Source organism: Oncorhynchus keta, chromosome 9 (genome assembly GCF_023373465.1).
Source record: "Oncorhynchus keta strain PuntledgeMale-10-30-2019 chromosome 9, Oket_V2, whole genome shotgun sequence".
NCBI lineage: Eukaryota > Metazoa > Chordata > Actinopteri > Salmoniformes > Salmonidae > Oncorhynchus > Oncorhynchus keta.
In genome coordinates, this window is record NC_068429.1 from 18651618 (window position 1) to 18668381 (window position 16764).

General features: G+C 40.3%; 1 protein-coding gene across 1 annotated transcript; it reads right to left on the reverse strand.

Annotated features, from left to right (window-relative positions):
• Positions 1-6214: 6214 nt before the first annotated feature.
• il1b (interleukin 1, beta) lies at positions 6215-11011 on the reverse strand. The gene is made up of 7 exons (XM_035762089.2): positions 9936-11011; positions 9790-9825; positions 9532-9586; positions 8996-9208; positions 8615-8801; positions 8318-8466; positions 6215-8207 (listed from the first exon to the last, which is right to left on the reverse strand). The coding sequence occupies exons 2-7, from the start codon at positions 9819-9821 to the stop codon at positions 7731-7733; spliced, it is 1113 nt and encodes a 370-aa protein (XP_035617982.1). The 5' UTR covers positions 9822-9825; positions 9936-11011; the 3' UTR covers positions 6215-7730.
• Between the last annotated feature and the right edge of the window lie 5753 nt (positions 11012-16764).

Below are 16764 nucleotides of genomic sequence, written 5' to 3' on the forward strand. Positions count from 1 at the left end.
TCTCTCTCTGTGTTCAGTTTCTAATGGTAACACAGCATCTCTCTCTGTGTTTAGTTTCTAATGGTAACACAGCATCTCTCTCTGTGTTCAGTTTCTAATGGTAACACATCATCTCTCTCTGTGTTTAGTTTCTAATGGTAACACAGCATCTCTCTCTGTGTTCAGTTTCTAATGGTAACACAGCATCTCTCTCTGTGTTCAGTTTCTAATGGTAAACAGCATCTCTCTCTGTGTTTAGTTTCTAATGGTAACACAGCATCTCTCTCTGTGTTTAGTTTCTAATGGTAACACAGCATCTCTCTCTGTGTTTAGTTTCTAATGGTAACACAGCATCTCTCTCTGTGTTTAGTTTCTAATGGTAACACAGCATCTGTCTCTGTGTTTAGTTTCTAATGGTAACACAGCATCTCCCTCTGTGTTCAGTTTCTAATGGTAACACAGCATCTCTCTCTGTGTTCAGTTTCTAATGGTAACACAGCATCTCTCTCTGTGTTCAGTTTCTAATGGTAACACAGCATCTCTCTCTGTGTTTAGTTTCTAATGGTAACACAGCATCTGTCTCTGTGTTTAGTTTCTAATGGTAACACAGCATCTCTCTCTGTGTTCAGTTTCTAATGGTAACACAGCATCTCTCTCTGTGTTTAGTTTCTAATGGTAACACAGCATCTCTCTCTGTGTTCAGTTTCTAATGGTAACACAACATCTCTCTCTGTGTTTAGTTTCTAATGGTAACACAGCATCTCTCTCTGTGTTCAGTTTCTAATGGTAACACAGCATCTCTCTCTGTGTTTAGTTTCTAATGGTAACACAGCATCTCTCTCTGTGTTCAGTTTCTAATGGTAACACAACATCTCTCTCTGTGTTTAGTTTCTAATGGTAACACAGCATCTCTCTCTGTGTTTAGTTTCTAATGGTAACACAACATCTCTCTCTCTGTGTTTAGTTTCTAATGGTAACACAGCATCTCTCTCTGTGTTCAGTTTCTAATGGTAACACAGCATCTCTCTCTGTGTTCAGTTTCTAATGGTAACACAGCATCTCTCTCTGTGTTCAGTTTCTAATGGTAACACAGCATCTCTCTCTGTGTTTAGTTTCTAATGGTAACACAGCATCTCTCTCTGTGTTTAGTTTCTAATGGTACACACAGCATCTCTCTCTGTGTTTAGTTTCTAATGGTAACACAGCATCTGTCTCTGTGTTTAGTTTCTAATGGTAACACAGCATCTCTCTCTGTGTTCAGTTTCTAATGGTAACACAGCATCTCTCTCTGTGTTTAGTTTCTAATGGTAACACAGCATCTCTCTCTGTGTTTAGTTTCTAATGGTAACACAGCATCTCTCTCTGTGTTTAGTTTCTAATGGTAACACAGCATCTCTCTCTGTGTTTAGTTTCTAATGGTAACACAGCATCTGTCTCTGTGTTTAGTTTCTAATGGTAACACAGCATCTCTCTGTGTTCAGTTTCTAATGGTAACACAGCATCTCTCTCTGTGTTCAGTTTCTAATGGTAACACAGTATCTCTCTCTGTGTTCAGTTTCTAATGGTAACACAGCATCTCTCTCTGTGTTCAGTTTCTAATGGTAACACAGCATCTCTCTCTGTGTTCAGTTTCTAATGGTAACACAGCATCTCTCTCTGTGTTTAGTTTCTAATGGTAACACAGCATCTGTCTCTGTGTTTAGTTTCTAATGGTAACACAGCATCTCTCTCTGTGTTCAGTTTCTAATGGTAACACAGCATCTCTCTCTGTGTTCAGTTTCTAATGGTAACACAGCATCTCTCTCTGTGTTCAGTTTCTAATGGTAACACAGCATCTCTCTCTGTGTTTAGTTTCTAATGGTAACACAGCATCTCTCTCTGTGTTCAGTTTCTAATGGTAACACAGCATCTCTCTCTGTGTTTAGTTTCTAATGGTAACACAGCATCTCTCTCTGTGTTCAGTTTCTAATGGTAACACAACATCTCTCTCTGTGTTTAGTTTCTAATGGTAACACAGCATCTCTCTCTGTGTTCAGTTTCTAATGGTAACACAGCATCTCTCTCTGTGTTTAGTTTCTAATGGTAACACAGCATCTCTCTCTGTGTTCAGTTTCTAATGGTAACACAACATCTCTCTCTGTGTTTAGTTTCTAATGGTAACACAGCATCTCTCTCTGTGTTTAGTTTCTAATGGTAACACAACATCTCTCTCTGTGTTTAGTTTCTAATGGTAACACAGCATCTCTCTCTGTGTTCAGTTTCTAATGGTAACACAGCATCTCTCTCTGTGTTCAGTTTCTAATGGTAACACAGCATCTCTCTCTGTGTTCAGTTTCTAATGGTAACACAACATCTCTCTCTGTGTTTAGTTTCTAATGGTAACACAGCATCTCTCTCTGTGTTTAGTTTCTAATGGTAACACAGCATCTCTCTGTGTTTAGTTTCTAATGGTAACACAGCATCTGTCTCTGTGTTTAGTTTCTAATGGTAACACAGCATCTCTCTCTGTGTTCAGTTTCTAATGGTAACACAGCATCTCTCTCTGTGTTTAGTTTCTAATGGTAACACAGCATCTCTCTCTGTGTTCAGTTTCTAATGGTAACACAACATCTCTCTCTGTGTTTAGTTTCTAATGGTAACACAGTATCTCTCTCTGTGTTCAGTTTCTAATGGTAACACAGCATCTCTCTCTGTGTTTAGTTTCTAATGGTAACACAGCATCTCTCTCTGTGTTCAGTTTCTAATGGTAACACAGCATCTCTCTCTGTGTTTAGTTTCTAATGGTAACACAGCATCTCTCTCTGTGTTTAGTTTCTAATGGTAACACAACATCTCTCTCTCTGTTCAGGTACTAATGGTAACACAGCATCTCTCTCTGTGTTCAGTTTCTAATGGTAACACAGCATCTCTCTCTGTGTTCAGTTTCTAATGGTAACACAGCATCTCTCTCTGTGTTCAGTTTCTAATGGTAACACAACATCTCTCTCTGTGTTTAGTTTCTAATGGTAACACAGCATCTCTCTCTGTGTTTAGTTTCTAATGGTAACACAGCATCTCTCTCTGTGTTTAGTTTCTAATGGTAACACAGCATCTGTCTCTGTGTTTAGTTTCTAATGGTAACACAGCATCTCTTTCTGTGTTCAGTTTCTAATGGTAACACAGCATCTCTCTCTGTGTTTAGTTTCTAATGGTAACACAGCATCTCTCTCTGTTCAGTTTCTAATGGTAACACAACATCTCTCTCCGTGTTTAGTTTCTAATGGTAACACAGCATCTCTCTCTGTGTTCAGTTTCTAATGGTAACACAACATCTCTCTCTGTGTTTAGTTTCTAATGGTAACACAGCATCTCTCTCTGTGTTCTGTTTCTAATGGTAACACAACATCTCTCTCTGTGTTTAGTTTCTAATGGTAACACAGCATCTCTCTCTGTGTTCAGTTTCTAATGGTAACACAGCATCTCTCTCTGTGTTTAGTTTCTAATGGTAACACAGCATCTCTCTGTGTTTAGTTTCTAATGGTAACACAGCATCTCTCTCTGTGTTCAGTTTCTAATGGTAACACAACATCTCTCTGTGTTTAGTTTCTAATGGTAACACAGCATCTCTCTCTGTGTTCAGTTTCTAATGGTAACACAGCATCTCTCTCTGTGTTCAGTTTCTAATGGTAAACAACATCTCTCTCTGTGTTTAGTTTCTAATGGTAACACAGCATCTGTCTCTGTGTTCTGTTTCTAATGGTAACACAACATCTCTCTGTGTTTAGTTTCTAATGGTAACACAGCATCTCTCTCTGTGTTCAGTTTCTAATGGTAACACAGCATCTCTCTCTGTGTTTAGTTTCTAATGGTAACACAGCATCTCTCTGTGTTTAGTTTCTAATGGTAACACAACATCTCTCTCTCTGTTCAGGTTTCTAATGGTAACACAGCATCTCTCTCTGTGTTCAGTTTCTAATGGTAACACAGCATCTCTCTCTGTGTTCAGTTTCTAATGGTAACACAGCATCTCTCTCTGTGTTCAGTTTCTAATGGTAACACAACATCTCTCTCTGTGTTTAGTTTCTAATGGTAACACAGCATCTCTCTGTGTTTAGTTTCTAATGGTAACACAGCATCTCTCTCTGTGTTTAGTTTCTAATGGTAACACAGCATCTGTCTCTGTGTTTAGTTTCTAATGGTAACACAGCATCTCTCTCTGTGTTCAGTTTCTAATGGTAACACAGCATCTCTCTCTGTGTTTAGTTTCTAATGGTAACACAGCATCTCTCTCTGTGTTCAGTTTCTAATGGTAACACAACATCTCTCTCTGTGTTTAGTTTCTAATGGTAACACAGCATCTCTCTCTGTGTTCAGTTTCTAATGGTAACACAGCATCTCTCTCTGTGTTTAGTTTCTAATGGTAACACAGCATCTCTCTCTGTGTTCTGTTTCTAATGGTAACACAACATCTCTCTCTGTGTTTAGTTTCTAATGGTAACACAGCATCTCTCTCTGTGTTCAGTTTCTAATGGTAACACAGCATCTCTCTCTGTGTTTAGTTTCTAATGGTAACACAGCATCTCTCTCTGTGTTTAGTTTCTAATGGTAACACAGCATCTCTCTCTGTGTTCAGTTTCTAATGGTAACACAACATCTCTCTCTGTGTTTAGTTTCTAATGGTAACACAGCATCTCTCTCTGTGTTCAGTTTCTAATGGTAACACAGCATCTCTCTCTGTGTTCAGTTTCTAATGGTAACACAACATCTCTCTCTGTGTTTAGTTTCTAATGGTAACACAGCATCTGTCTCTGTGTTCAGTTTCTAATGGTAACACAGCATCTCTCTCTGTGTTCAGTTTCTAATGGTAACACAGCATCTCTCTCTGTGTTCAGTTTCTAATGGTAACACAACATCTCTCTCTGTGTTCAGTTTCTAATGGTAACACAGCATCTCTCTCTGTGTTCAGTTTCTAATGGTAACACAGCATCTCTCTCTGTGTTTAGTTTCTAATGGTAACACAGCATCTCTCTCTGTGTTCAGTTTCTAATGGTAACACAGCATCTCTCTCTGTTCAGTTTCTAATGGTAACACAGTATCGCTCTCTGTTTAGTTTCTAATGGTAACACAGTATCGCTCTCTGTTCAGTTACTAATGGTAACACAGCATCTCTCTGTTCTGTTTCTAATGGTAACACAGCATCTCTCTGTTCTGTTTCTAATGGTAACACAGCATCTCTCTGTTCAGTTACTAATGGTAACACAGTATCGCTCTGTGTTCAGTTACTAATGGTAACACAGCATCTCTCTGTTCAGTTACTAATGGTAACACAGTATCTCTCTGTGTTCAGTTACTAATGGTAACACAGTATCTCTCTGTGTTCAGTTACTAATGGTAACACAGCATCTCTCTGTTCTGTTTCTAATGGTAACACAGTATATCTCTGTGTTCAGTTTCTAATGATAACACAGCATCTCTCTCTGTGTTCAGTTTCTAATAACACAGCATCTCTCTCTGTTCAGTTTCTAATGGTAACACAGCATCTCTCTGTTCTGTTTCTAATGGTAACACAGCATCTCTCTGTTCTGTTTCTAATGGTAACACAGCATCTCTCTGTTCTGTTTCTAATGGTAACACAGTATCTCTCTGTGTTCAATTTCTAATGGTAACACAATATCTCTCTGTGTTCAGTTTCTAATGGTAACACAGCATCTCTCTGTTCTGTTTCTAATGGTAACACAGCATCTCCCTGTTCTGTTTCTAATGGTAACACAGCATCTCTCTGTTCTGTTTCTAATGGTAACACAGTATCTCTCTGTGTTCAATTTCTAATGGTAACACAATATCTCTCTGTGTTCAGTTTCTAATGGTAACACAGCATCTATCTGTGTTCAGTTTCTAATGGTAACACAATATCTCTCTGTGTGTTCAGTTTCTAATGGTTACACAGCATGTCTCTCTCCCTCTGATCATCACTAGCCTTAAGAGGGATGAGGAGTGCATTGGTGACTGTACATTTTCAAGGTCAAATGATGCACAAGCTAATACAGTGCAAATACACACTCAACACACAAGCAATGAATATATAGAACCTATATAAACCTATTGAAACATTAACATGTAGATGGCTGGAACGAGGGGGCAGGGCGACCTCTATCGGTCTTCGGTGAGTTTTCAAGGGTCCCCAAAAGCAGGAAGAAAACTACAAAACCAAAATACCTGAAGCAAGACCAAACATTTCAATGTATTTTCAAAGAGCAGTACAGTATTTGACTTGCTTACAGATCACAATAGAATATAATTCCATTAATAGCGAACTCATATAAGCTAGCAGCATTTATTGGGGTGGGGGTCTGCACTTTAGAATCCTCTCTCCACCCCTGATATGAATCTGTCCTATTTTTACCCTCCTAGAGCCAAAACCGCATATCACCCCACAACCTGCATCTCTCTACGTCTCCACATACATTATGTACAGCTACAGCATAGGAGCCAACATCGCCACACATGGCGGGAACCAACCACATGGCGTACAGAGATATCACTATGCAAACCAGCATACTGACGACCAATGAGGAGGCCTCTTCCTCCTCTGGTTGGCTGGGTCCATTTCATCCCGCCATGCAAGATTCTAGGTTTATGGGTTTGATGGACACAGAGCTCCAGAGCCCTGATTCACGCTGTGTGTGTGTGTGTGTGTGTGTGTGTGTGTGTGTGTGTGTGTGTGTGTGTGTGTGTGTGTGTGTGTGTGTGTGTGTGTGTGTGTGTGGCAAGAGTCGTTGCAGAGCACTACACTAAGCCTATTTCCGACGGAATATTGACAGAAGTCAACTCAGAAGTCACTACCGCTTGTAGATATGTGTTTGAGGTAGATCGTCCATCCTCCTGTTATTGTCTGTTCTGCTCCTCACATCTCCACTAAAACATCCAAATGCATTGAAATGTAATACCATTTTTTAACTTTACTTCCATCATGTGGCAAAATACATCATATACTCTTTGAAAATGTTTTTTTTAGTATTGCTTTAAAAAGACAAATAACATTGTGTATTACATATTAGTTGACGCTAGCTGTTATGTAATATATTAGCTTAGCTTTTTAAATAAATAATAATAGTAGAAAAGGGATAACTGACTGACTGACTGACTTTCTTATAGAAAATAAAGAAAATAGCATTGATGTCACAATTTCACAGTGGATAATACTCCAAATAAAAATTACATTTGCAATGTTAGACAAGGAAAAATAATGAACTTTCTTAGAGGAAATGAAACTAAATATGTTGTAATTCTCCTCTTCACTGATACGAAGCAGATCATTCAGTCAGAGCACAAACAGACACATTAAAAAACATTTTCCCATAACTAGATATTACCCAATAGTACAGAAAGTTGACTACATAAAAACAAATGAGAACTGTCCTGCTTGGAGGACAATTAATGATTCTACTCTACTGTACTTAGCTGGTGGTACTGAAACCATAAGATAAAGAATTCAATATTAAGTTACTTTTTTTTATACTGAGCATTTACGGTCTGTGACGAAAACTTTGCAAAGGTCTCTTGATCCTGTCTGTAGCCAACAGCGTGATCAGTAGTAACTGGGCCGTCCCTGAAAGAGAGCTGGGGCTACTGAGCCACAACTCAACACTGCAGAGAGAATGAACACACAGCACCACCTGCTGGTCACATCACACACTCACTACAACCAAACCACTTTCAAAAGACATTGGTGCACAGAAAAAAAGGCACTATCTAGAACCTAAAAGGGTTATTCAACTGTCCCCATAGGAGAACCCTTTGAATAACCCATTTTGGTTCAAAGTAGAACAATTGTGGTTCCTGGTAGAATACCTTTGGGTTCCATGTAGAACCCTTTCCACAGAGGGTTCTACCTGGAACCAAAAAAGGGTTCTCCTATGGGGACAGCCGAAGAGTGTGGTGGTAGAAGGGTCTATCAATTCAACACCTCTACAGTATCCATCTGTCTGATCTCTCCCTCTCTGGCTGTACTTGGTATATACACTCTTGGGACTGGGTGTGTGTTGCGTGTTTAGTTGTTGACATAGAAGTTGGTGAGCTTTCTGAGGTCCTCTTTCTGACACATCGCTACGAGCCGGCGTTGCTCCAGTGAGGTGCTGATGAACCAGCCGGGGTACTTGGCCGACTCGGCCTTTGGTTGTCATGTAGAAAAGGAAGCAGGCTGTGTCTCCCTGAGCGCTGATGGTCCTCAACTGGTCGTCAGAACTCCGCTGAGAAAGAGAGAATGGGAGGGCAGGAGAAATGATTAGGATGATGAGAGGTGAATTGAGTATGTAGAGGTAAGTGTGTATGTGTGTGTTTGTGAGAGTGAGAGACACACCTCCAACTGTAGGATGGGAGCTGTGCTGTCTGTCTGCTTGGAGCAGGACAAGTTGAAGTCGCTACTGGCAATCCTCAAGGTAACCGGCTGGGCCTGGATAGTGTGGGAGTTCTTCATATTAATATTATACATGGAGAGGTTGAACCTTGCTGAGAGAGAGAGAAAGAGAGAGTTAAAGGCCATTTTCACAATTTTAACACTCAACTGTGATGTTACCAAAATTGGTAAAGGCTGCCAAAAACTACGCTTACGGAAGGCTTGCACTGTGCTTGCAGTGTAGTTTGGCAGTTAGCCTACCTCTCTGGTGGTCGATGCCGCCCCGCAGTGCCACGGCACGTAGCACCATGGTTTCAGGGTTGTGCACCAGGCTCTTCTGGTAACTGTCACACAGAGTACACTGCTGGGGGCTGTCCAGTCGCTTGAAGGTCCCCTCAGCCTGTTTATCCACCACTCCCTCTGGCTCCAGGACCCGCTCCATCACACACTCTACACAGAGGAGTGGAAGGGGGAGATGGAGAGAAAGAGCGGTGGGGGGGAACATGGGACAGGGACCATTCATTCACTGAATCGTTAACAGTGATCTGGGCCTAAAGAAACAGAAAATCAGTCTAGAGGACAGTCTAATCAAATAGTATAGATCGTCTATTGGTGACTGTACGACATGGCAGCCTATGTAACTTCCAACAGGTTGTCCATGATGATGCTGGAAAGCTGGTCGTCGGTGCACTCCATGCCCAGCGGAGTGTGTGTGGAGTCGGACTTCTGAAAGGTGTGTTTCATCCTGTGCAGCACCATCACCAGGTGAGCCACCTGTCTCATGCCTACCTGATGCTGCTGGAGAACCTCCAGGTCAAAGGTCAGGCCCTTGTGCAGCTCCATCTCTGGTCCACCCTACACACATACAAGTAATCAGAATGATTACAAGTAGCAAAACATTTATAAATTCTGTCAAGAAATATATATATTTATTTATTTATATTTCTGGAGTTGCCCCAGGTATCACTCAGTTTTAAAAGTTCAAATAGATTTTAAAGACTGTTCTATTTAACATGCCACCACTTTTAAGGCAATTTAATATCATAGTGCCTTATTGGTCCTCTTTATGTATGAGCACACTGACTCAACCTACGTTTTTGATGTTCTACAACTAGTGTACCCTAATCCTTGTAGCGCTTGCCATTCTTTTTTATACAATGTGTAGCTAAATGTCTTACTTTCGCACCAGACAGGCAGCATTCCGCATCAAACTCCATCCTCTCCGAATAACAGCTGCACAGAAAAAACACTAAAGGTGTTAGCCTTAAATCTCATCTTCCTCTTCCAACTCAGATAAACAAGCTATTTTTATATCGACGCTGGTGCAAACTGCAGCCTATACATCAGCATGCAAATTGGAAATAGGTTTAAGGCTAACAAATACATGCAAACCAAAAATACAGTATCCCTCAGGAATGAATTCAGAGATATCCTACCTCGGCAGAGCATCGGCCAATGTCAACTCCATGATTCTGAGACAAAATGAAAACAAAAATGAGATTAGCCTACCATTAAATACCTGAAATGAATGAATTGTATGACTATTTTCTATCTTTTTAAAATGTTTTTCTAAATACCCTACCTTTAGAGTGATCGTTTAACTCTTAGTGGTTGAAGCGTGAAAATGATGCCAACTGTGCTTTAGTAAACTCTATATTGTACTTGTCTCTGGGACATGGGAAACTCCCACACCTGCTCTAAACGTGGTGGGAATAGTAAGAGCAATTACACTGTTTAATCACGAGCTGGGTTTCTAGTTGGCGACAGACTTTCATGTAAATAGTCACAAATTCGCATGTAGAAAATATGCGTATTTTCCCACCTGTAACCACATTTCCGTCCACATAGCGAGTAGTCATACCATATAAAAACAATTCACGACAGCTGTGATGGAAACAGGAAGTTTAGGTACAATTGTATAAATGCCAACAGATTATTTGTTTGTAAAACATGGTGGGATTTTAATTATGCGAGAAATGGCGGTGAAAACGTCTTTATGCGCAAATATTGATATAATAACCATCATATCCAAGTAAACTTGGAATCACGGGATGATATGGTTTGTGGTCCTCCCACTACTACTATAATAACTTACACTACATGGGCAAAAGTATGTGGACAGCCCTTCAAATTCGTGTATTCGGCTATTTCAGAAACACAAGTTGCTGACAGGTAAATAAAATAGAGCACACAGCCATGCAATCTCCATAGACAAACACTGGCAGTAGAATGGCCTTACTGAAGAGCTCAGTGACTTTCAAAGTGGCATCACTGTTTCCAACATGTCAGTTAGTCAAATTTCTGCCCTGCTAGAGCTGCCATTGTCAGCTGTATGTGGTGTTATTGTGAAGTGGAAATGTGCAGGGGCAACAACAGCTCAGTAGGGAAGTGGTAGGCTACCCAAGCTCACAGAACAGGAACGCTGAGTGCTGAAGCATGAAGCGTGTAAAATTGGTCTGTCCTCGGTTGCAACTCTCACTACCAAGTTCCAAACTGCCTCTGGAAGCAACTTCAGCACGTTAACTGTTTGTTTGGGAGCTTCATGAAATGGGTTTACATTACATTTACATTTAAGTCATTTAGCAGACGCTCTTATCCAGAGTGACTTACAAATTGGTGCATTCACCTTATGACATCCAGTAGAACAGTCACTTTACAATAGTGCATCTAAATCAGGGGGGTGAGAAGGATCCTAGGTATTCCTTAAAGAGGGGGCATCCGGCATGGCCGAGCAATCTGGCAGTCCAATGGATGAATCTGGGTTTGGAAGATGCCAGGGGAATGCTACCTGCCCAAATGCATAGTGCTAACTGTAAAGACTGGAGGAAGAATAAATCATTTTTCAGTGAAGACAATGGAAATCTCCCAGAAGTAATTTTTTTCAGATACCTTACACATGACATTCTAGACATAAAATATGCCCCACCTCAGATAAACTGATATGATGCTTTTCAATCTGTTATCACACCTCAGCATGGCCCCCATGCACAAAGTGAGGTCCATACAAAATGTTTTGGGAGGATACCTACAAAAGAACTACGGGAAAACACCTCCCAACTGACATCTCAGTGGCAGACTGGGAAGAGAGCTTGGAGTATTTTTTTAAATTTTTTTTATATATTTTTTTACCTTTATTTAACCAGGCAAGTCAGTTAAGAACATATTCTTATTTTCAATGACGGCCTAGGAACAGTGGGTTAACTGCCTGTTCAGGGGCAGAACGACAGATTTGTACCTTGTCAGCTCAGGGGTTTGAACTCGCAACCTTCCGGTTACTAGTCCAACGCTCTAACCACTAGGCTACGCTGCCGCCCCATATCCACACATGCTCCATTAATTCCAGACATCGTCTCATACAATTCAAGGTATTACAAAGATTACACTATTCCAAAACTAAACTGCATAGGATATTTCCTGACACATCCCCTACATGTGATAAATGTCAGGCTACGCAGGGTACACTACTCCACTGCTTTGCCCTATGCTCTAACTTGCATGGTTATTGGTGTGGAATTTTTAGGATCCTCTCTGAAGTTTTGGAGACTTCAATAGATCCAGACCCGCTTCTGATAATCCTGGGAGTATCTGAGTCCCTAAACGGATTAACCAACCCCCAAAAACAACTAATCTCGTACGGTCTCATTTCGTCAAAAAAAAACGAATCTTGTTGTTTTGGAAAAGGAGGGAAGCACCCTCTACCAAATTATGGCTTAGTGAATTGGCAAACACTGTACACTTAGAAAGAATTATATATATTCTGAACAATAAATTATCAACATTTGATCAAATCTGGCAGCCTTTCCTCTCCTACTTGGACGAGTCGGCGCTGTGAATTTGTACTTATTAACTCACTCTCAATTGTAATATTTTAATCTACCTTTGGGCAGCATGGGTTGGCCCTGCCACCTGGGTCTTGTTGTTCCTGTATGCTCTTTTATGTTTAGATAAGAATTGTATACCTGTCTTGTTTACCTATACACCATTCTTGTGTGTGTTTAACAAAAAATATTTGAAACAAAGAAATGTTTTGTCGAGAGGAGTGTGGAAGATCTTGACTGGACTCCACAGAGCCCTGACCTCAACCCCATTGAACATCTGAGCCCTCTCCTGTACTCCCTGTTCACCCACGACTGCGTGGCCATGCACGTCTCCAACTCAATCATCAAGTTTGCGGACGACACTACAGTGGTAGGCTTGATTACCAACAACGACGAGACGGCCTACAGGGAGGAGGGGAGGGCCTTCGGAGTGTGGTGTCAGGAAAATAACCTCACACTCAACGTCAACAAAACTAAGGAGATGATTGTGGACTTCAGGAAACAGCAGAGGGAGCACCCCCCTATCCACATCGACGGGACAGTAGTGGAGAGGGTAGTAAGTTTTAAGTTCCATCGGTGTACACATCACAGACAAACTGAATTGGTCCACCAACACAGACAGCATCGTGAAGAAGGCGCAGCAGCGCCTCTTCAACCTCCGGAGGCTGAAGAAATTTGGCTTGTCACCAAAAGCACTCACAAACTTCTACAGATGCACAATCGAGAGCATCCTGTCAGCCTGTATCACCGCCCGGTACGGCAACTGCTCCGCCCACAACCGTAAGGCACTCCAGAGGGTAGTGAGGTCTGCACAATGCATCACCGGGGGCAAACTACCTGCCCTCCAGGACACCTACACCACCCGATGTCACAGGAAGGCCATAAAGATCATCAAGGACAACAACCACCCGAGCCACTGCCTGTTCACCCCGCTATCATCCAGAAGGCGAGGTCAGTACAGGTGCTTCAAAGCAGGGACCGAGAGACCGAAAAACAGCTTCTATCTCAAGGCCATCAGACTGTTAAACAGCCACCACTAACATTGAGTGGCTGCTGCCAACACACTGACTCAACTCCAGCCACTTTAATAATTGGAATTGATGGAAATTGATGGAAAATATATCACTAGCCACTTTAAACAATGCTACTTAATATAATGTTTACATACCCTACATTACTCATCTCATATGTATATGTATATACTGTACTCTATATCGTCTACTGCATCTTTATGTAATCCATGTATCACTAGCCACTTTAAACTATGCCACTTTGTTTACATACCCTACATTACTCATCTCATATGTATATACTGTACTCGATACCATCTACTGCATCTTGCCTATGCCGTTCTGTACCATCACTCATTCATATATCTTTATGTACATATTCTTTATCCCTTTACACTTGTGTATAAGGTAGTATTATTACTGCATTGTCGGAACTAGAAGCACAAGCATTTCACTACACTCGCATTAACATCTGCTAACCATGTGACAAATACATTTGATTTGATTTGATTTGACATATTTTGGGATGAATTGGAAGGCGACTTTGAGCCAGGCCTAATCGCCCAACAACAGTGCCCGACCTCACTAACGCTCTTGGGGCTGAATGGAAGCAAGTCCCTGCAGCAACGTTCCAACATCTAGTGAAAAGCCTTCCCAGAAGAGTGGAGGCTTTTTTTAGCAGAAAAGGGGGGACCAATGATATATTAATGCCCATTATTTTCAATATAAAATTGTAGGTCTTATTCTGGTGATATGATGATCGATGCTTGGCTGCCCTTTGACAAATAAAAATTATCTTGCTCTTTTATCCATAATAATCTCATCATGTATGCATCATGTACCCGTTGCGAGCTGTTGGCTAGAGCGCAGGTTCCAATACCAGAGTGGGCACATTCCCTATATAACACCATTTATTTTGTGATAAAACTATCAGTAGAGTTGAAAATATGATGGAAACCCATTTAACTTGTATTTTTTATTCGGTACATAGGAATTTAGCACAAAAGTTATGTTTATTATGTGCACAACATCACGCACAGACTTCCATTTGATGGAAACATCTCTAGTGGGAAAATGCACATATTGTTTTAATGCATATTTTTGAATATTTGCATTAAAATCTGTTGCCAAACAGACTTGTTGTGGATAAAAAATCAGTGTGTGATAAGGAAGTGCATTAAAATGTGGTGAGAAGTTGACTGAAAGAGAAAGACAATAGTTGAACAGTTTTTAACATATTCACTTCTTCAAAAATGAAAAAAAGAAAGAGAGAGAGTGAGCTAGCTATATATATATTTTTTCACTTTCACTTACTTAGCTAGCAAATGCAGCTAGATAGTTTAGCCTACTCAAACACTTGGCTCAAGCAGAGAGGGATGCTATGTTACCTAGCTGGCTATGGCTATCCAACACAAACTCTTCCAAGTCAAGGTAATTTATTGCCAACGGGGCCCTCCGGTGTAACTGCTAAACTGCTTGCTAACTGTACACTGTACTGCATGATTGTTGCATGTTTACAAACGCGTTAGTTCTAGTAGCTATGTTGATGTTGACTTGACGTTAGCTAATATGGTGACAACGATGTAGGCTGTGAGTAGTGGTTAGCGGTTATGATATGAAGGTTTGACTTGGAAAGTTTTTTTTTTCCTGGTAACAGACAGCTGATGTGTTGTGCTCTGAAGTCGCTAAGCGAATGGAAAAGGTGAGAGGAGGAGAGCGCGTAGATCCTAGAAGGAATAATACAACAATCTGGCTGCTATGAAAGTGAACTTTGTTTGCGTGTGATTCATTCCGCCGGGTTCTGTTAAAAAATGTTTCTTAAATGGAAGCAAACGGAACGAAATGGGGATAAACATAAATTAATTTGTCCAATAGGAACTCTCTAAACTCTAATATTTACACCCAAGATTAGCTAGATGTAGGCATGATTGTCCAAGGCGATATTAAATGAGTCAGTCTGTCACCTTGATTACTCTAATTTCTCTCCATCTGTGCACCTACGCTGTAAACTTTCATCCGTAGGCTGGGTTGTAGCAACCTCATGATGGGTAAGAAAATTAGAGTATCATGTAGTAAGTAGCCGAAACATATCCATGTTACATTGAGCTGGGTGTATAGAATATGATTTACAGTCTTCCAATAAGCTGTAATAGAAATAAGGCCATGCTCATTAAAAAAATAATTGTCCTCCCTCATCTTCAACGGCACCGACTGCCACTGAAGTGCACACAGAATGTTTTTAATGTACCAAATAAAAATCTAAAGTTGAATATGATTCCATCGCATTTTCAACTCTACTGATAGTTTTGTCACAAAAACTGTTGCAAATAGTACAGTAAATGTGCCTAGTCTTGGCACTGACAGACACAGTGTGGCTAGGCTAGTAGTCATCATGATGACATTATTATGGATAAAAGTGTTGCCACTGCCATTTCTCACTAATTCATTTTACGGACACAAAAAGATCCCACCATGTCCAACAAACACATTATCTGCAGGCATTTATTAATTTACACCAAAACTTCCATCACAGCTGTCTTGATACATGTTTTATAGTATGCATAATGGAAACATGGTTACTGACACTTACAAATAGTGCCATCGAATGTGGTTAAGGTGTGTGATTGAAGTAGCCTTATAATTCCTTCTTCAGGTCATAAAGATCACAGGTTAATTGATATAATAATATTACTATTAGGTAATTACCATTAGACCCATAGACTCTAATTATATGTTTTATATCCCACAAAGTACAGAGCAAGTGTCTGAATCCTGAAAAGAGCCTATGCATTGCTTATAAGACTATTACTGTACTGTATTTAATTGTCACCCACAATGAAATTGGAGAGGGGAATGTGGATCTGTCTCCATCCCTACTATCAAACATTAATCATGCGCAATATATCTCAGACAGCAATGACAGCATAGCACAGTCACCGGATCTCAACCCTATTGAGCTGTTGTGGGAGCAGCTTGACCTTATGGTATGCAAGAAGTGCCCATCAAGCCAATCCAACTTGTGGGAGGTGCTTCAGGAAGAATGGGGTGAAATCTCTTCAGATTACCTCAACAATTGACAACTAGAATGCCAAAGGTCTACAAGGCTGTAATTGCGGCAAATGGAGGATTCTTTGATGAAAGCAAAGTTTGAAGGACACAATTATTATTTCAATTAAAAATCATTCATTACAACCTTGTCAACATCTTGACTATATTTCCTAATCATTTTGCAACTCATTTCATGTATGGACATTTCTAAGTGACCCCAAACAGTGTAAATACAACAATGACTTGATTAAACATTGAATTTGGCTTTACTGCTATTAGCCCATAGAAACACATTGAATAACAGATTCATACATGGAAAAACAGATAGTAAATACATTTATCAAAAGGAAGTTTGTTTTGTAGGCTCTGTCCTATATCTGAGAGATGCCATATTTACCCCCTTTTTGGGGGGCACTAAACTATTTCCATATACTGTATATACAGTACCGGTCAAAAGTTTTAGAACACCTATTCATTCAAGGGATTTTCTTTATTTTTTACATTGTAGAATAATAATAAACACATCAAAACTATG